At 40.9% G+C, this 21,653-nt stretch overlaps 1 protein-coding gene across 4 annotated transcripts in view; it reads right to left on the bottom strand.

Moving 5' to 3' along the window:
* Nucleotides 1-21,653, bottom strand: part of LOC110982993 (uncharacterized) — a 279,431-nt gene that overhangs the window by 83,728 nt on the left and 174,050 nt on the right. For all 4 annotated transcript variants that reach the window (XM_087142717.1, XM_087142720.1, XM_087142719.1 and 1 more), the window contains 21 exons: nucleotides 20,983-21,123; nucleotides 20,438-20,536; nucleotides 18,975-19,127; nucleotides 17,548-17,679; nucleotides 16,789-16,893; nucleotides 16,366-16,512; nucleotides 15,535-15,675; nucleotides 14,236-14,334; nucleotides 13,495-13,650; nucleotides 12,704-12,835; nucleotides 11,892-12,050; nucleotides 10,555-10,695; nucleotides 9,455-9,553; nucleotides 8,261-8,356; nucleotides 5,802-5,960; nucleotides 4,967-5,104; nucleotides 4,243-4,341; nucleotides 3,285-3,440; nucleotides 2,419-2,559; nucleotides 1,292-1,390; nucleotides 367-516 (listed from right to left, as the gene is read on the bottom strand). In XM_087142717.1, coding sequence (XP_086998843.1) covers nucleotides 367-516; nucleotides 1,292-1,390; nucleotides 2,419-2,559; nucleotides 3,285-3,440; nucleotides 4,243-4,341; nucleotides 4,967-5,104; nucleotides 5,802-5,960; nucleotides 8,261-8,356; nucleotides 9,455-9,553; nucleotides 10,555-10,695; nucleotides 11,892-12,050; nucleotides 12,704-12,835; nucleotides 13,495-13,650; nucleotides 14,236-14,334; nucleotides 15,535-15,675; nucleotides 16,366-16,512; nucleotides 16,789-16,893; nucleotides 17,548-17,679; nucleotides 18,975-19,127; nucleotides 20,438-20,536; nucleotides 20,983-21,123 — 2,742 coding nt within the window. The remainder of the gene's footprint in view (nucleotides 1-366; nucleotides 517-1,291; nucleotides 1,391-2,418; nucleotides 2,560-3,284; nucleotides 3,441-4,242; nucleotides 4,342-4,966; nucleotides 5,105-5,801; nucleotides 5,961-8,260; nucleotides 8,357-9,454; nucleotides 9,554-10,554; nucleotides 10,696-11,891; nucleotides 12,051-12,703; nucleotides 12,836-13,494; nucleotides 13,651-14,235; nucleotides 14,335-15,534; nucleotides 15,676-16,365; nucleotides 16,513-16,788; nucleotides 16,894-17,547; nucleotides 17,680-18,974; nucleotides 19,128-20,437; nucleotides 20,537-20,982; nucleotides 21,124-21,653) is intronic.

Raw genomic sequence — 21,653 nt, 5'->3', positions numbered from 1 at the left:
AAATAGAGTTCCATGAATCAATATATAAATATTCAATCACAAAAGAGCTTTTTTTCAGACCACCTTCAAGCCGGAAAGAGAGAGGGAGCAGAAATATGCCCCAAAATATCCTGTTACTCTTTTGGAGTTTTTCACACATTGTCCATATGAGAGTAAGACAATAAATCTCTTGATAGACTGGGAAGAAAAACGTCTTTGAGATGACAGTGGTGGAAATGTCAAAGGGAGGTGGAGTCCAACCCACCCCAGCTCCATCAAGGTAGAGAATTGTAAGGTTGAAGGCTAAGTGGCTATATAATTCTCCATTGTCCCAACATGAATTTTCAGAGTATTTCAGGTTAGCAGAGCAGCTGTCATACAATGTACCTTGCAACAGGGTGATCTGGTCTCCATCGGGGCTGAGCCACATAGGCTGGCCGTACGTGCTGGATGCGGGAACCTCACAGACGAACTTGATGGTGTCGCCAACGACCGGTGGGTCGATGTCTGGATTCTGCACCACGACAAACCCCTCAACTGCAAAATGCACCACAACATCTCAATTTGTAAAAACAATTAAAGTGGAAGAGCATATCTCTTCTGTTACAACCTTCATTAAAATAAGTGACTTCATAAGTAACATCAGTGACTTGAGTAATTTTGTTGAGTGCCTGCATCACAGATATTCCTCTGATGAAGATACAGGTGCACTGCATTTACGTTTCATTGACCTGTTTTTTTATTGCTAACAGTCAAAAAATACAAAATAGCAATGGAAATGATGAACAAACTTCACAAAAATTTTAACAACGCTGTTTTCATATGATACATATGCAAACAATATAATTATATATCATGAACAATATCCTTTGTAGTAGTGTGGTGTCTAGCCCTTCTTTGTCCTGTATAGACGAAGCCTGTGACCATGATAACAATATCACTGGCCATTTGCAGTGGCCCCCAGCAATGGCAGAAAACATGGCAATATCAAAACAGCCACTGTTCACTGATGATAACTCTGCACAAAACCCATCACAACACCGCCAACCATTAAAGGGGGCCATCTTCTATGTCTGTTGAAACTTCACCGAGAGCCAGTTTGCTTCACATGAATCTGGATCTTGATCAGTGATCCCATCGCTGGTTCCCTCCATCCATTAGGCAGGTTTTGGTATCAGTGAACCAATGACAGATCACTGATCATGATCCAGATCTGCGAGAAACAATCTGGCCCTAAATTCACATGCCAGGAGGCATCACATTATCATGCTCAGTTCCCAGACAGAGTTCCCTTCTGTCATTGTTCACTCACCGATATCTTCGCACGCTTCCCCTGTGAGGCCAATTGGGCAAATACAGACATCACCAACGCAAGCACCTCCGTTCTTGCATTCCGGGAAGCAGGATGGCACTGCCAAGAAAGATAGCATAACGGAACGAATGATAGGGTGATGCAGTCAACAGTGCTATGGTCCACTCTTCAATTCCCAAGAAAAAGAGGAAACAGTGTGGACCAGAACTTCCTGTTGGTCCACCTGTCGACCCTTTCCAAACGCGCATTGGGTCGACAAATTTCGTGATTGGCCAACGCGTTGAAAACTCTTAGTGGCGCACTATTGTGAAACGGCCGTATTGTTCTGAGGCATGGCCACTAGGCAAATATGATCATGGACTCTATAGACCCTATTCACATGGAGGCTATTTTTTTATCTTATTACCCCAATCTGTTTTCTACATTGCAAACTCTCAATTAGGATAGCACCAGACTGTTTTATAATTCCAGGCATTCCAAGCCTCCCTTTCAATAATTTTTAGAATCTGGCAAGGGTGTTGTGTGTTCGATCATGAATTTGAAATTATTCATCAGAGTAGACAGGTGCAAATTTGTCATGAAATTTCATTTTGTTGCTTTCATTTGTACTCTCAACATTCAAAAAAGAAGAGTTAACCTCGCTTTCAAATTCAATATGGCCGGCCGCATAAAGAAAGTCTGTGAAGCATACTTTATGCAGAATAGACCTTCTCCCTACAGTGCTGCCACTATTATAGCAGCATAGGAGTATCAGGCGAGTCACATTGGGAAAGTACAGATACAAACAGGTTTTAATGCCATTCTGAATTGAACTCAATAGTCTGGATACTACAAAGTGAAGACCATAAGGGTGCTATTCATCAGATCTCTGGGAACTATTAAAGAGACAAGAGGCTTATGATGCAGTGAAAAAAAGGAAGTGTATCACAAATAACAAAACATTCTGGTAAATAGTATCTTGGAAGTTTTTTCTGGGCTTCAGAAGTCTAGTTGACGTCAACTGAACACAGACCAATGTGAACATGTACAATTACACAAACGACAAGACCTTTTTAAGAGGAGTGTGGATCAGAAAGAAGAGAAAATTCTTTTTGCCCAAAAGCCTCTTCCTTCTTTTTCCCACTTACACTCAACTAGCAGGTCGTATCGGTATCTAATCGGTCCTGCTACACAGGTGTAGGTGCCTGATGTAGTCACTTGCAGGTTCCTGAAGATGAGACGTGAGCTCTGCGGCGTCACCTGTTCGGTGCTGAGTTCCACGGTGCCTCCTGATTGGTCAAGTACAAAGGGAATGAATTTCAATGCGCATGAAAAACTGAGAAAAAGTGGTGTTTAAAATTGAGCCAGTTTCCAAGTATCCCTGTGAGTCCTTTGGAAAACTTTAAAATTCACATGAACACAGCTGGGAGATCCCAACTCCAGGATCTAAAGGAGTGGCAACTTACTAGGTTTGGATGATAGGACATTTTTCAATACTGCAATATTTATGATAAAAATACTGCAATATTCACTGATCTGCAATATTTTTTGAAGTGGGGTACTAAATACATCAAAAAGCAATGGCGATAAGCAACCATTTTTTGGGGTGGGAAAAAAAGGAGAGGAATTGAAAAGCTGGTTGCACCTCATCAAGGCACCATAGCGTCTCACTGGACACATGGAATTCAAAACTCAACATAAATTCCTGACATATTGCCATAACTTGGGAATATGAAAATTGCAAAACAGTTCACATTCATGGCTGCTAAATGGCAATAAAGGGTTTGTCAAACAGGGTAGCCAAGCAGTGAAGACTTTGAAATTTCTAGGTACAGTGGCATTACAGGGGAGAGATTTCTGAAGAAGGGGCATCCAAGAAAGGATCATTTAAAAGGTAGTGTGGGCAAACTAACTGTGGTTTATGCATCAACTGTTCATGCTCATTTCAAAATGTCAAAGGGGGCTCAGATAACGGGGGGGGGGGGAGTGGTAAACAAAATAAATTGGTTATAACCTTGTTCGATGGGAGGGATGGGACGGTTGAGTGGGTCCACCCAGTATGGTCGAAGGCTGCTCAAGGGGCTGCCCTCAGGCAGGACACACAGCAGGGAAAAGTCGCCTCCAGAGACAGGGTCGATGGTTGGCACATCCACCTGTAGGTAGTTGGGATCTGGCAGGGATGGCCAAACATGTAAGGAAATTATGCAGATGCTTTCAGCACTTGCAGTCGCTGTCAACCTTTCAAGACAAGTCACAGCAAGTCGCAAATAATTTTTCCACAGGACAAGTCACAGATCAATTATCCCCAAGTCCAGTTGCAAGTACCTTTCTTCAGTCAAGTCTGCATTAAATATTTCCACAGTCAAGTCCCAAGTCATTTTTTCAAGCCTATTTGATGTCATAATCAGGAGGGTGCTACCACTTTTTAAAATCTAACATCATTATTTACAATGTGACCATTGACGGTTTTGCAAAACAGGTCTGAATTGTATTCCTAATGTTTTCAGTTCTATCAATTATGTTCATATTTTTATCCTCAGACATAATGAAGGCAATGACATGACAAAGACATGAATATAATGAAAACAGATGAGTTAACTTTGAGACATAAAAATCATTGATTTAAGCTTGCAGCAAGAAGACCATCTCACAGTGTGCTGTTTAAACCATTGAGCATTCACTCATAAGACCTTCTCAAATCCAACCTGTAAGTATCTGTCCATGGCGTTGCCACAGATTTACGCAGTATTCAATTCACAGATACACAGAAATATATGGTATTAACATCTGCTGAACATCTGCACTCCACTTTCTTGACACAATGTGATACCACTATGAGAACATCATCTGTGAGGAACCTCTTCTCGGTTCATTTTAATCAAAGTTATGCTTAACTGGCTTTACTAATATTCAAAATGATCTCGCAAAAGAAAAAAGCGTTAGTCAGGAGGGAGACCAGGGAACCTAATTACCAATCTCCTGGCACTGTTGACCAATGTATCCTGGTGGACAGCGGCAGCCACTGACTGTGCAGGAGCCTCCGTTGATGCACGGTGGGTTGCACTCGACAGCTGCAGCGTCAAAGAGCAAAATGCAAAAGATTAACAATGACTTAAAATCCCTGACTGAAATCACCCCTTCAGTTGCACCTCAGCTAGACAATGTGGCTCACCTGTGAAGGCAGAGCCTGTGTTGAACTGGAACATGACTGATGTACAAAAGCTAAATGTAATAGATACATGTATCATCATTCGGCGGTGGTATCCAAGTGTTAAAAAACATGAGGTTGGGTAAAAAAAATTGGACAAGTACACTCCACTCTTGTTATAACAAAGTTAGAGGAACAACACAAATTACTGTGCTATAACTGGGATTTTGTTTTAAATGGAGAGGAAGATCAAAGAATTGGTCTTTGTAATAACGATTTTCTATGAGAGTCAACTGTATTATTTGAATGACTCCAACAAGTTAGAATTAAAAGCAGGCAGCTTTATCTTGCCTTTATTGAAAAATTAAAATTTTTGGCCAAGATTTCCTATACTGTACTAATGTGGTTCATTAACATTTACCATACAGGAAACACACAAACAGAAAACTGTTAATAACCCTCGACAGGTACAACCCCTCTCTAGCTGAATTTGGATCAGCCACAGTTACCATCCAGAAGAGCTGGCGATAATAACAATGGACTCCTACCCAGGACGACAACATTGTAGTTGTACTTCAGTGGCCCAGCTGAGCAGGTGTACGTCCCAGCGTCCTCCAGTGACAGGCCTGAGATGTAGAGGTGGCTGGACGTTGGATCAGGGTTGACAGTGTACATGCGGGTTGCACCTGAAAGTGTAAGACGGTCAAGTGTTAGACACCAAAAACAGCAACTTGGGGCTAGTGTGGCACAGAAAAGAGAACCCCAGCATTTGGGAAGTAAAAACACAGATGGTTAACTGGTTGTGGAAAACTGTCAGGTGCAGACTGCACCAAACAGGAGGTGGAAACTGATGTGCTCTGTGTTACTGAAGATGGTAGCACTCTCCAGGAAAATTGTAGGTGTAAATATCGTGGCAGTCTCCTCCTTATGCCAAATAGGGAACATTCATAACAGAACCTTAGTGAGACACGTACACTTTTATAATGCCCAGAGACTTCCATTATCTGTTGTTCAACCATGTTTCAGTAATGTTACAATCATATTACACATCACCAATGTCAAAATATACCCCAGTCTTTTTTAAATTGATTAATAGTCATTTCTCATTCATATTCATTTCCATGTGTACATTTGTCCCTGAACACAACAGACATTTCAAATATGAAAGGTGTCAGAGTCATTCCAATGCTTACCAGAGCTGAGGAAAAGCTTGCATAAAAAAAAAAAACCATTTCCTTCCCTCATATCCGTCTAACATAATAATTGCAGACTTGAGATGTTGAGCCCTTTAGCCACTTTTTAAATGACTCTCATTACGCCAAGGGTCACATATACTTGCTGCGCCATTCCACAAGAACAATCAAGCACAGATATTGTACGTACCGTCGGTCCGAGAGCCAACATCTCTACCCTGGGGGTCCTGCCACACGGGTCTCTGGAAGCGACTGTTGGGACCCACCTCACACAGGAGGACTAAGTTGCCACCTACAATGGGCACCTCGGGGTTGGTCTTGGTCACGCGGATGATGAACGCTTGGGGATCTTGGTAGGGAAGCACAAACAAAAGAACAATTCCACTACAGAAAGGCTACGGCAGTGACGACCATTCGAATGGTGGAAATTCAACTAAAAATGACAGCTCACCTTCTGCACTGTAATTTTTATGTCCCATTTGGCTACCCAGACTATTTTGGAACTGTAATTCGGAAATACGAAAACAACTATCCATTGGATAAATGATTGATTGGTATCCACACATCATTCTCATAGATAATGAACCATTTCAAGTCACCAAGGTTAATAGACCTTTTTCCTGTGATTTCATGATTGTGCTCTGCTGGACCTATAGGTCGAGTTCGGGCGGCCTGTTTTTGACACAGGTTTCTTGTTCTCACGCTCGAACGGCGGGAACATGACTCAAGAACACTGTTCTCAGAACAAGATCACACACCATCCTCCTCGTCAGGGTTTTACAGGAACACATGGAAAAACTCGTGAGATTTTGATTTTTGAACAGCTGCAAAAGTAGAGAGATGGCTTCAAAGCCAAAGACAATGGGAAGTTTTTCAAATTTATTATTTTCCATAACACAGAAATGAATGTTCCTGTTTATATAGAAAAGAATTCAGCCCATCTAAACATTAACTCTCGAATAACGCAGCCTACACGGACGCCGCCATGTTGCATGTTGCTTGTCACTAACTACCAGCGATAACCGGTTGTTTGTTCCCGGTGTTCGAGCAGCCGACCCACGAACAACAAAGCGAGCTGTTCGTGAACATACGGGAACAAGCCGCCCGAACTCGGCCATAATGTTTTGCGATGGTAATGAGTATGTAGTGTTGTGATGGTAATCTGCCTTTTCAAGATAAACTAGTCAAGCACGCAGCGTTCGCACATGCGCTTGCACGTGGTTGAAGCGGCCCAGAGGAATATATGCAATCACCGTGGCTAAAGGCGGTCCACGCGTGGTGGTATTGTTCACATTTACTCACGTGGGTGAAAAAGGTTTATGCAAGAAAAAGAAGATGAATGGTGGTCGCTGACATAAAGCCTAAGCTTGTACTAGGCATTACCCTCATGAGAACAGGCAATTACAGAGAGCTCATTGAGCTACATTTATTTAATTTAAATGGAAATAGTCCAAATTATGAGACTAGCTACACACAACAAGGAATGTTACAAACTACAAGAAACCTTTTCAAATGAGGAAAGAAAGATTATAAAAGTTGTGAAAAAGGGGGTGTATAATTCTTTGGTATTTTCTGAGTTTGTTTTTCTTTACTTGAGTCTTGGAGCTGGGCATCAGAAGTGGTACACAAGTACTTAATTGCTGATGCTCCAAATTGAAGGACTGGGTACCTCTTACAAACTTAAATTACTTGGCAACGTTTCAGAAATGGAGAATGAAGGTTTTGGGGAGCAACTGTTAATTCTTCTGTTGCTTTTGTGGTGATGCTAAGCCATATTTTACGAGCTACTGGTCGCAAAAACTATGAATGTGACATGGAAAGAGCAAACCTTACTGTTGAAATATCAACAGGGGTGAGGTTAAAGGAAAACAAAATATCTACAACAATAACCACGAGAGATTTTGAAGGCCCCATACACAGCAGCAAATTTGTGTTTGCCTTCATACATGTACATGTATATGTGACTGGCTCTAGAAAAATGAAATGGGTAATAAGTCGCCAGATTCAGGTTATGAAGTTTTGATGTGGTTGGATTCTGTACACCAAAAGCTACAATTTGATATATGAATGACCTCTGTAGTGCGCTGCGTTCTGGAGATATTTAGACATTTGTATATCCACTCTTTCGGATTCAATAAAAGCACTTTTCGAGAGAAAGCTCACGAAGTGTAGCACTTGGAGACACAATGCTACATAGGATTTCCTACTGAATTATCAATATTTTATCTTTATTCATTAGTATCCATGTTTATAGTCACAAATTCTGAAAAAATAAAGATCATTGAAGTTATTAAAGGAGAAAACACAAAATCATGTTTTTGAAGAAATTTTGCCCTCTCCAAATAGAACAGGCCACGTGTATTGGCCCTGCCCGACTTATTACCCTTTGTTGCAGAGTGGGTCACATATGTCAACTCCCTAACAATGCCCATTTCTTACGCTCAACATCAACATTTGTACGTAAAAATACTTCAATAGTAAACACAAGATATTTTAAGTAGGAATTCCTGATAAAAATTCTTGCAATGAAAACCTATATTACTAATGTTACCAAAGAAGGGTAGTCTGAGGCCTCTACAGGCAACAATACTGTGATTCATAGCCATTATAAATTTGTCTAGAATGACCAGACTTTCCATTAAGACTCACTTTCTGTTTCGCAGTAATCTCCGTCGTATCCGTTGGGACACAGACATTCTCCTCCCATGCAGCTGCCTCCATTCTGACACTCCTGAGGGCACTCCACTGTCAAAAAAAATTCAAACAATATCATCGTCACAGAAATAATAAGTGGAATTGATACCTTAGCAAAACACTGCCACAGTCTGGTTCACAGATCAAAACATCTAAACTAATTTGAGAGATAGCCACCATGGTCATGTGATGACAAAGGGGAAAAACTCCTGCAAGGCTGTTTCCAATTTTTCCAGAATTGATTAAACCATTTCTAAAGGATAATTCAGTTGATGTGTATGGTTGTGTCATCAATTTTCCTGAATAATGAGGAATAGAAAAATACATTTCCAAACATGCATTGCAATATACATGTAAACAAATTTTTCTTCACAATTGTTTTGCATATCTCTACTTTTGTATGACTTTGATTATGCCCAGTATTAAGAAATTCACCAAAATGTCGTAGCTGTAGTCAGTTTATTTTATTTATTTCTATATACATGTATTTTTTTAATTTTGGTCAGTTTGATTGGTACGAGAACACATGCGAAAAGTAGGAAACTTGTTAGAACACACACAATATTACACACAAGAATGCATTCTGGAAATCTAGCCATTCGGGACACGAGGAACTTTTTTCAACACCAAACAGGCTTGGTTATTTTGAACCATCTTGGGCATGAGGTATTCTAATCCCGACCTACCCGGCCTAGTCCAGTCCTTGTCAACAAAGGCGAGGTTAGACTCCAGAAGTTGTTTGCAAAATTCTTATCAATCATGCATTTTTGAAAATACTGACAAGCATATAACTTGTACTGGTCTTTGATTCAATTTTGGTTTTTACCAAAAGGTAACAATAAAATAATTTTGCATTTTGTCAACTCTGCACAAGCCGTCAGGTGTTTTAAATGCTCGGAAGAGAGTGGTCAATATATGCAAGGACATAAGTTACAGAGACTTTCTTGATGGTGATTTTTTAACAATGCACATAAACAAAAAGAAACTGCATGTTTTCCTAATTTTGCACAAGTTTTCCTGTACAAGGGTTCTGGAAGGCACCACCTGGGGTCAGGTTTCAGGTTCCTTTGGTGACAATGTACACAGCCAAGGATTCCAACCTCATCTCCACTCTTTTCAGTTTGAAAAGTTAAACATTCTGTATCTTACCCAAAGATTCACAGAGGAAGCCGGTGAAACCAAACTGACAGACACACTTGCCGTCTTGGCAGTCTGCGTCATTGCGGCAGGGATTGGCACTGCAATCCACTGCAACAGATTAAAGATTCAGTGATTTAGATTCAAAACATGCGATTCACAGGCTAAATGAGTTCCAGCAAAATTCTGCCTGTAGGGCCCTAAAATGTCTATCCGGTTTGAAGTGACTTCATCATATATACACACCCACCACTGTTTGCAAGTTTCCATTGGATGAACACACAAGTTGCGTGTTAACTTCCGGTTCTGTGGCATGTACTTTGGTGTGCATTGGGCACGGTTTAAAGTGAAGTGATGTCAAACTTACAAACTGGATACTCATTCTCATGCTTTGGTGCTTCCCAATGAGTTTGAGTACATGCAAAGAGGCTTAATCTGGTGTATGGAAGTTGAACATGACTGGAGCCCTCAAGCAGCTGTGGGCCGCGGCCAGACATAAAAAATGTCACTCCGTGACAGTTTTGAAAAGCAACAAGAACTAATAGATGTTACGCAAATCCTGAACAAATGACCGCCAAGGGTCAGCATCTGTATGGTAAAACTTTATAGAGGTTTTGTGAGGCAGCCATCTTGCAGAGCAGTTGTTTTGATCCACAGGGAAACCTCCTTTGTGTATACATGTACCCTGTGGAACAAAAGCACTGGCCTGCAATATGGAAGCCATGCAAACCCTCTATATCTTGTCTTGGTATCCTATTTCCAAGAACGGATTTTCGCCGGGGAAATGTTAATTAAGTTTTTAGATTTTTTGCCCTGCTAAACATATCCTGTGGTTCCAAAAATACTCATAAGAAGTCAAGGCAAATAAACTCATTAGTTCAGTAGTACTCCAAACCACCCAGACTGTTACACCTTACACTACCATGCACCACTCCATTACTGCACGGTCTTATGGATTCATAAGGCAATAATCATAATGCCGTACAGGTGTCCATGAGCTAAATGTATACTAATTAAGCTTTTCTTCTCAATAAAAACAAGATCACTCTGATTACAATGCAAATTTCCCATGACTTCCATCCTCCTATACCGCCACATTACGCGCTACTCACATGTTGGAGACACCCTGTAGATGTACTGCAGGGGACCAGTCACGCAGGTATACGTCCCAGCATCCTCTGCTTGCAAGCCGTCGATGACCAGAGTGGCTGATGTAGCAGTAACATTCTGAACTCCGATTCGGCCAACACCAACTAAAAAAAAAAAAAGCACTTAGTTACCTCGGAATGGTGTACGTGCTGTGGGGTCAATGTATTGTACATATGTGTGGACATCTTGGGGTAATGTGAACAAAACATAGAAATATCCAAGAAGGTGTGCACTGGCAGCAAAAGAGGGGGGAATCTGGCCTCCTCATTCCTGGCAGGTCCTGTAACAGGGCGGGCTTAATAAATCAATCTGTTAATGGCTGATGCCTGACAGTCTCACAACTGTCCCCCCCCCCCGTTGAAAATTGTTACACCACTGTTGGGATATTGAGCTTGTACATGCGGCTGATAAGGGATATAATTGAGTACATCACATTGTCCAAGAAAGTCTTCAAGAGTCCATCAAAAGTCAGCCAGTCTTCATCCAAGCTACAAGAGGCTCAAATGAACTGTGGCAACAGTGGTTCTTCCCAATTTTCAATGTGGTAGTTGTGATTGGATTATGGAAAAGAACTGGGGACTAGTCTAGCTTGGAAAAGACTCAAGTGATGCCCTGTTTATGGGGCTTTTGGGTCTTGACTCCAGATCCCTCTTTCTGGGGGCGAAGCAGGAATTTCTTGAGGGGTGGGGTGAGTGACAGGAACGTCAAATTCTCAAGTTCCCTTGTTGCAGACACACCTGACGACACCTAGATTATGTATTGCATTGTTACTGATACAATTACTTTTCTAAACATACTCACAGTATAGTGTCATCTTTGAAATTTATTTACTGTAATTGTTCTTTAACTGTTTTCTCTTTCTTTTGAGTCAAAACAGGGCAGTGAGGTTGACCCATGCTTTATATAGGCCTTGACAGGATTACATGGGATTTAAAAAATGACGTCATTGTGCAATTACAAAATGACTTCCACAGGCACTGAATTATTGCCGGTTAAGGCCCATGTCTTGTGGCAAGGGCCAAGAACAAGGTGTCGAAACACAACATCTTAGTAATTGCATGGATTTGCCCAGATCCACACAATGTTTTCAACTCGCTGAATTTGAAGAAATTTGGAGATATTTTGGGGTTTGTGCTAACTGTGCCAAAGGCAGCAGATTGCTCAAGGAAGGTATCAACAAAAATCAAGCATAAAATAACATTCACAGTTTAAAGTAGTATTTTCATCAAAGTTCTGTAAGTAAATGAAAACAATGGAATGTCTACACTAGGTGTATAATGCTCAGAGGTATACCACTCACTAGATCCCAGGGGACGCACTTCTTCATTGTCTGGTCCAAGCCACTTGGGGTTGGTGTACGGACTGTCTTCCGCCACCTCGCATATGATCCTCAGGTTATCACCGATGCTTGGCACAGTGGGGACTTTATTTGGGGAGACGACAATCCAACGGTCCAGACCTGAACGTAAAGCACACATGAAGGGTTTATTTCCAAAATGCGATATACACATTTGAAAAAAGTGCAATATTTTCACAAAACAGTAAAGATCAATGAGTGTAGGTGCCCCTAAACTTCAACTTTATCTGGACTGACTCATTAAGCTTTCAAACTGACTGTAGGAAACTGAGACAGCAGGATTCTGAATGTACCAAAATGCCACTGATCGCATTTTGGAAATAACTTTACAAATAACACAGGCTTTATGTAATGCACATTTTTTACAAAACCTTTAAAAGCTGAAGTTACCCTTTACAATTCAATTAACATTACCTTGAATTTATGTTTTTCTATTTTAAAAAAAGTGACAAATGCCTTTTTTATGTTGATAATAATGCCACTTGCCATGAGCAAAACTATGATATATTTCCAGGTAGAAAACCTCAAAATTTTCCCTAATTTTTTTGATATGTTGCTGTCCTACGTTTCATTTTCTTAGGCAATTCAATGCTGAGTAAGTTCATGGCAATAAGTGAATGGAGAAACTTTTCTGAAAGTTGTTTTCAAAATAGTGAATTATCATGCCTTCAAAAAATTTCAATAAAACAAAATATAAAAAGTTTGTACGTAGCGTGAAGGACACAGAAACTGTTGAGGCCGGAGTCTGTACTTACCAGTGACTTGCAGATTTATCCTCGATGATAGAGTACCAGTGACACATCGATAGGAACCAGAATCTTCTAGAAGTAGACCACTGAAGACAAGGCGGGTGGAGTGGTCATTTTCAGCCACTGCATACAGGTGGCCTTAAAAAAGAAAAAAAATCCAGAAAGTTTACATTTCCACAAATAGAGCAAACTCTCATCAGCTCAAAATTGGACTACCAGAAACTCTGTATACCTCAAAGTCATAAGTTATTCCCATCAAGAGGACAGGATATTAGTTACTTGAACATCCCCATAACTGGAAAACACTGGCAGCAGAAGTGGGGAGCAGTGACCCCACACTTTTGCGATTGAGGGGCTTGTCTCCTACTCCCAAAACACACGCATCTGGGAGGTCTTGACGGTCTCACAACTGGCTCCCCCCACTTGTGAAATGACTGTTTAACTCAAAGACCAATACATAGGGTCACTGAACAAGTGAGTTTACAGATGACAGCCAGGGGTAAAATTGGACAACAATGAAATATCCATGAAATAATCACTAATGGTTTTGCGGGCCCCCAGCAGCATAGGGTCTATGGTATACATTTGTGTCTGCTTTAAGGCAACCTTTAAAATATCCATGCCTTATATTTTTTATCAACTTTTATACCCAAAACACCTTTATGGTAAACTCAGGCTTTTCCAGATTATAAAAGAAATTGCTTGAAATAACATGAGATCAGGAAAATCCTGATAATAACAAATCCTAACATCAGGAAAAATCCTGACAAATTTCATCCTTGGACAGTATTTCCCACCTTCCGTTGCCTTGGGAATAATCTCGCCATTCTTGTCCAGCCATACGGGCATCTGGAACTCACTGGTCGGGGGGACCTCACAGAGGAACTCTAGATTCTGGCCCACGACAGGAAAGAGGACATCTGGACCCACAATACGCATCCTGTTATCTGGAACTGATGAAAAGGAAAAGCTATGTAACAACTGCCCATACACTGACTGCACTGCATGCTGAGAATCATCTTCAAGCAAACTCACACTGTGAATCCCGATCGGTCAATCCATAGCAAAGACAGTGTGGTATCACCCTTTACTGCATGGTCTGCATGGTATGCCACATATTGCACTAAATTCCACATCCTGCGCTCTTTGAAGCTTGTATGCACAGCATGTGTGGAGTTACATATGCAAAGCTGGCGCATTTGCTTTTTATTATGAGTAACACAGTCTATATCCACCTGGTCCATTTCCAAATTCAATTAAATCTCCCCTATTTCAGGGTGAAACATATATAAATAGGTCTTTTGATAAAGTTTTGGTTGTTCTTAATTATTTTGGATGCCAATCAGCCAAACAATGCTGAAATGAATGCTGAAAATTCCAAAACTTGTGGAATTGTCTTGCTAAATAACATCTGATCATGGAGGTGGGTGTGTTGAGGTACGTGTATCTGCCTGTGTATACCTCCTTGTGAAGTGGTTAGGTGGTGTTTGGCGGACTATAATGAAAGGAAACCAAGTAGGGCACAATGTCTAACTTACCATTTGTCTCGCACTGTTCACCAGTGAAACCATCTAAACACTGGCACTGACCAAGGACACATTGGCCTCCGTTCAAGCATTCGTTCTCACATTGCGGAACTAAATTCATTACAAATTTAAAAAAAAATGTGTTAAGCATTTTTACGTTACCAACATTGAGAAGTAGTAAAAAGCAATATACATGACAAGTTATTTCACCTTGCAGTCTGGGTCCTATTTCATGCCTTGCTTCCAGAGTTTTCTTGGGGATCGGGAAGAATTACTCTTTTACTTCAAAACATTTAAAACTGCTGACTTGACAATTAAGAGTGAAAATCGCTCTGAATTCAGATTGAAAATGAACCGTTTCCAACGTGTAAGCTCAAGTGAAATCTAATTGCTTCCAGAGTTTATAATTTTGGAGGATCGGGAACAATTACTCTTTTTACTTCAAAATATTTAAAACTATGGACTTCACTATTTTGAGCAAAAATTCCTCTGAATATAGATTTAAAAAGAACCACTTCCATCGTGTAAGCTTTATTGAAATCAAATCCCTTCTGGAGTTTTATTTTAGGGGGGTCGGAAACAATTACTCCTTCAATTCAAAACATTTGAAACTGTGGGCTTGACTATTTAGCGTGAAAATTGCTTTGAATTTAGACTGAAAAAGAACCACTTCCATTGTGTAAGCTCAAGTGAAATCTAATCACTTGGATTTATTTTTTGTTCCAGTTTTCAAGAGAGTGAATTTTCACCTGAATAGAATGAATTGTCACTCTTTGGCATTTCAAAAGCACAGAAGAGGATGAAAACTGTCCTTGGCAATTACTACATGACCCCCATTTGCATAATACCATTAGTGATTGAGAGTGTTGATTTTGAAGAAGGGAAAGAATTCTGAGGCCCCAGAAGAAAACCACTGAAAGCACAGCAGGGAATTATCGAGCAACTATTCTCACACAAAGCCATAGCCAGGGAATCGAACCTGGGCCACAAAGGTGAGAGGAGAGTGCCTCACACACTTGCCACCCACACCAAGCACCATCAAATAAATTCCTAGCTTTCAATAACATACATTTAATCTTTAGGCAACAGTTCCTGGTTTAGCAAACAGAGGGTTTGAGGGAGTAAGAACATTTGGTCGTTCAACATACTTGCAGCATAAACATGGAGACAATGAGTGGCAATAGAGACAAGGTACCTGATAGACCAGACAGATGCCAGTCTATTTCCTGGAACTCAACATCATTGACATAAGCACTTGGATTCATGTAAACAGTGTTTGGAGTCCCAACTGTTTCTGGATTCAATACTTACCAGTAACAACAATGTTGAATTTTGAGGAGTGTGGGCCGGCACTGCATGTGTATTGCCCTGAGTCACTGGGTGTCAGTCCTCGGATGTACAGTCTGGTTGATCGGGGTGACTCCACAGCAACAAACATATGCTCATTGCGACCTAAAGCAAAATGATTTAATACTTCATGCGGCAGAGATGGAACTGCTGTCGGTAGTGACGTTGTCAAGAAAATTCAAGAGACCTTTCACAACATAAGGTACCTTTCCACATGTACGTTTTCCGATGCATTGTGTGAAAGATGCACTCATGTGCTTTACTTCAATAATGGCGGCAAAATCAACTCCATGTGTGCATTACATTCGGCCATCAAGTTTGCCCCGGGAGCGATTTTGAGGGATGCGCAGCGCTTGGCATAAGTGGTGACGCGTGTATGGAAAGGCGCCTTCGCAGGGTGAGCAATGACGAAGGAATTTTTTGTTGCAGTTGGAGTGCACAGCTAGTGACTTGAATTCAGATAGAAGGTCCTGTGTTGTTGATCTTAAGGCAGTCTTAGGTCTCAACAACAACACTGGTTGTTGGACTGTCAGTTGAAATGAAAAAAGTGTCAATATAAAGTGTGAAGGATCTGTGGAGGAGGTCTCTTAACAACTGTGGCTTCTCATGGTTCCACTTGAGACAGATTGGTGGCTCAAAGATGAATCAACAGGGAGTTGCTCCCCCCATGAAAGGATTCAAGATCCACCCTTGACCCCCCCCCCCGACCCTCCCCATTTCTCCCTTTAAATGCACCAAAGGGTCATTATGGGGTCATGATCATGGAAATGTGTGGGGAAAGAGAGAAAAACTCACCCGGCATGTAGGAATCGATGATGATGTTGTCCGGGCTCAGCCAGGTGGGATTCCGGAAGGGTCGCTCGGCCGGGATCTCACAGAGGAAGCTGATGTCTTGGCCAATACGAGGAGTAAGGGTGTCAGGAATGATGACGAGTACATCCTCTGAAGACAGACAGAACAGATAAAAAAAGGAAACTGAAGCAACTTAAGTCACTAACGCATGTGTCAGTCAAGTCCATCACAAATCAAGAAACAACTGATGCACGAAGAAAAAGAAATACTGTAATCACAGTTCATTTCAAAACAGTGTTGAGCCAGGCTCTTCTGGCAGGGGGGTTCCCAGAATCTTGTTAAAAAGTTCTATGTCCAGACGAAATTAACATACATAAGCACACTAAAAATATATGATATAAACACTGATACAAGTTTTGCATTTACCTTTGGTCTGGCACTGGTCTCCGGTGTAGTCCTGTGGACACACACACTGCTGATTGATGCAACTTCCGCCATTGAGGCAAGGTGAAATGCAGTCAATGTCGCCACCTGGTATAAGAATAACAGTAACATACTCCCTTATTTTCTAATTGTTATTCAACAACGAAAAGCTGTTACCCACAAGAAGGAAATTTTATATGAAATTGCGGTCCTTGAAAATGGAAATTTTTCAGGCATAATCAAGTTAAACACGTTTGTTTCATGTGTAAGTTTACAAAAAAAAAATCCTCAATGAAAAACTAACTGTTCCTTCTAGCCAGACTTTTAATGATAATTTCCTTGACTGCTCCTCTTCAATATACAACTGATAATCCTAACCCCAAAATGCTCTATAACTACTATATTTCATGAATGGGGAAACCAGCTCAAGTATCTGTGGAAGTCTACAAAAAATTCTTCAAGCCCCAGGTTATGTGAACTTGTCTTGTTTTTAGTCCACATATTAAAAGTTTGGGCAACAAATTCAGTCTGGTCCACAGTTAGGTGAGCAATTTTTCAACAATCCCCACTGCAGGCAAATGTACACAATATGTAACATCCCCTTCTGATAAACCCTTTTAAATGAATTAAAATCACAATGTCATTGTTTCATTGAACCAAACAATAATGGGCCAAGTAATGATTGGCTTATTTTTGTGACGTAGTACATACGGAATACCCAGCAAATACAAACGGTTCCCTCAGTCAACAGCATGCACAGACCTGGAATGTTAATGGTGAAGTCTACCGACAGAGGACCAGTGACACAGGTGTACGTTCCCCTGTCAGAACGCCGGACCCTAGTGAAGTAGAGCCTAGTTAGGTGATCCGACTCAGCAACTGCGTACAGGTGACCTGCACAAAGCAACAAATCGAAACATCCATCTAAACAAACTGTGTTTGACTGAGTTTACACATCAAATCTCTTGCTACGTGAGAATGGGAACCTCACAAATGGACATCTCAATCTACTAAGCACTGGAATGTCATCCATCCAAACCTCATACTAAATTATTCAGAGATCCCTCAACCTCTAAAACCTTCTCCCGCAACTATGATCATTTAGTTCTTGTTTCAAATTTCTTGTAGCCCATTGTATAATTGCTTTGAGTATTTCCTATTGTGTTTTTTTACACCTTACCTGGCGATTCTGCATCTTCATTGGCCAAGAGCCGGTATGATATTCGCCTTGTTAGCTATCTTGCTGTACATGGCCAAAAGAACTATACCCATAGCAACTACAGAACTATACTCGTAGCAGCCAAAAATTATAGACGTGACCATTGTGTACAATCATGCATCAAGCCCGCTCCGAAGCACTAGTGCTACTAAATTTTCAACAAATTTCTTATTCACATAGATGCACCTTTATACATAGATCAAATTCAGCGGTCATCACTTTATAAATCAAGCCAAGTCTGAGGAAGAGGTGTAAAATAAATATTGACAGCTCGGTAATCAACTCACCATGGATCACCTGGGGAGGCTAGTTTTTATACTACACAATTTGTAGCAGTCAATATTTTTAAATTATGCATCCTTTGGTAGAAACTATCTGTTATCAACAAACCATGTGGGCCTGGTGAGCATACTAGCAATGACAGAAACCTCTTGTACTGCAACCAAGCCTCATCCAAAGTGAGGTGTCCGGCATATAGTGACATGCAACATTTATTAAATGGTGCTGCTTAAAGGTACAGTCCATCATTTATCATCTGTGCATTAATCTTAATTGGAGGTAACAAAAATGCTCAAATTCTAAAAAGTGATGCTTTAAAACTGACCTTAAACAGCTAGTGAGCTCAGTGAATGACGCATATATGTATTAAGAGAAAACTGGTATACTGGGAACTTGCCCCTAAGCTTTCATTCAGCCGATTGGAGCTACACAATGTTTTGCACTAAACCAAGCAATTGTAGCAACTACACACTCATGAAAATCACATAACATATGCATGAAATTTGCTGCATTAGTCTCACAGTTACCTTTAAACAGAACATGCCTTTCAACACGAGTTTGTTTCTCACTTCATGCACAGCTACGAATGTAGAACTGTGCTCTGAACCTCACACAACAAAGCAGTATTCCTCATGAGTGAGGCATTTCCAAAATTAAAAAGTGGTAGACACTGCCAAGATATGCTTCCTACCTTGTGTACTCTTGGGCACCATCTGCCTGCTGGCATCCAGCCATATGGGCATGGTGTACTGGCTGTTAAGTGGAACCTCGCACAGTACACTGAAATTGCCTCCAAGGCGAGGTGTCTCGTCGGGTCGGATGATGCGGATTGGGAAAACCACATCTGAATAATGAAAAACAAACAATAGTCTCAATCCAAACAGCCAAAATGGGGGCCAACCCAATGTGTAGATGCAAAAGGCAAAATAACAAGCGCATAAAATGGAAGACAATACACTACTGCTGTTAAAAGTTAGATCCCTGGATACGCAATACCCAACCAACAATGGGAGAAACCTTTATTAAACCCAGAAGTTTTCTTACATCATCTCAATACCTATTCTATTTCATTATTAAAAACATCTTTCAAGAATTAAAAAACACGCTGATAAATGAAGTCAACCTTTTCGGCAAGAACGGCTGATAAAAATGGAACAAATCAATGTTTCTACTTCTGAAGAATACTTTGAAACTTCAGTTTCGTTAATTTTATGAGGCACAGTAAGGCAGCACTGTGCGGAAAGCTTCACAGAGGAGTCATGCAGTGGCAACCAGCTTTACATCTAGGCTTCAGGATTGTAAAAGCAATTGTGTAAGATGTTCCAGGACAGAAACTGGCTATATGGGAAATGGGTTCCAATATGAAACCTGCCAGAGCACACCCGCTCCATTGCTACCCTTCGGCAGTGGGGGAGGGGAAACAGTACCAGCTGAAAGGGGGGCGTATCACAAGAACAATATATAATATTGATGCTTATGGTTTGTGCGTGATGGGGGCAGCTGCTCATCTAGAGAGAGGGTAAAGGCTGCCCCTCCCGGTACCCAAGCGATGGACCTGGAGCCTACTGTACATTAGACTGGCACGCAAGACTTAACATTGAAAAATTAATCAGGCACGCAAGACTTAACATTGAAAAATTAATCAGTTCACATATGTATGAAGTCAGTTTAAAAAGGCATAAACTTATAATACTAAGTCTTTTAATCCAAAGCATTGCAACCTTCACAATTTTTTGCCATCCTAATAATGAAAAGTTAATTCCTCAACAGTTTCCTTTGTTCTAAAAAGTTTAACAGACTTATGCTAATCACACATACACTGTAAACGTCAACACCAAAATTTCACACTCCACTGAAAATTTCAGGTTTTTAAATGTATTTTTATGTCAGATTGTCAAGCTATCAAATCTTAACCCTCTCCATACATGTATAACCCATATCTCATAAGGAACAAGGAATAAAGTTGCACTAAAGAGTGCTAATGGTGAACAAGATGATATTATGCATATAACAAAATTGCTGCTGGTATAAAAACTGCCCCTTAAAAACTTTTAGGGTGATATGCTGGAATCTATTAGGCAGAGTTATCCTACCTGCCGTGATCATCAATTAATATCTTGTTTTGTCAAATGCAATTACCCTGATGGACTTTACCTGGCGTCTGGCATCTGTTGCCTGTCCAACTGGGGGGGCATCTACACTTGCCATTCACACATCGGCCGCCATTGATGCACGGTGGAATGCACTCTTGAACTGAAATGAACCGTAAACAAAAATTAAAGACAAAAAAATTGAACAGATGTCACTACACACTGATCTCTCAATACTGAGCTTCTTCAGCCAGGAGATTATTGAATGCACAACCAAGTTTCCATTGACATGGTTGAGTGATTCAAGAATAAGCCATGCATCCTGACAGTTGGGTGTAACTGAATTGTCTCCAGTGTGACAATCAAATAACACTGACTGAAAACAAAACTGTGGCCTTGTCTCTCTTTATCAAAATTACAGTACTTTTCACTGAAATACAAGAATACAAAGGGATAGAGGAGGCTAAGGCCCTGTATTATTATACGTCTGCATTTTAAAGAACCTGACAATATCCTCTGGACAGGCTGCTCAATTTTCAAAGCATGAAGAAGCTGTAATTCTGACTATAGCTGGAAAACTCGCATCCTGCATATCACACCATGCATCACCTGGTATGTTGATCACCAGTTGGGCTGAGAAGGGTCCGGCTTGGCATTGGTAGTTGCCCCGGTCCTCTTCGCTCACCATCTCAATCACAAGTCTGGTGCTGAATGGACTGGTCTGCTCGGTGTGCAGCCGCATGGTCCCCCCTGTGAGAAAATAACACACACAATGCTCAGAATGCTCCCCGGCAGGCAAAGGCTACTCTCTGTGAACATTCTAACCTTAAAGTCTCAGTTAAGTACAACTTGGCCATGAAACCGATCCCCAAGGGCTGTTTCAAGAACATTTACCCAGGGCTTACTAGACTCCCATGAGGGATATTTAATTACCCCTAAAGTTTACTACCAGGATTTGCCATTATGTAGCCACCACTGGTCCACTAGTAACCTGGCAAGGACAGATGCAAATTACACACAATCATCTGCCAATGGCTGGACACGAGTTTAGGTACTTTGGAGTCAACATTGGACAACTAGGCCTCACTGACTGGGTTATCAGTCACAGACCTAAATGTACAAAGTGGAAAATTGAAACACTGCACTACCCCCTTGTTTCCCAAGAGCTGCACTGACTCCTAGATTTGACACTCCTATTGCTTCACTAACCCAAGCTTATCAATGGTATGAATTTCTTCTGTCAACTTTGAATTCTCTTTCTCCTTTAATGCGACAGTTAC

This window comes from Acanthaster planci, linkage group LG10, assembly GCF_054643075.1.
Source record: "Acanthaster planci isolate LZ-2023a linkage group LG10, COTS_SCS, whole genome shotgun sequence".
NCBI lineage: Eukaryota > Metazoa > Echinodermata > Asteroidea > Valvatida > Acanthasteridae > Acanthaster > Acanthaster planci.
Note: the sequence above shows the minus strand (reverse complement) of the source record. Positions and strands in the feature narration are given on the sequence as shown.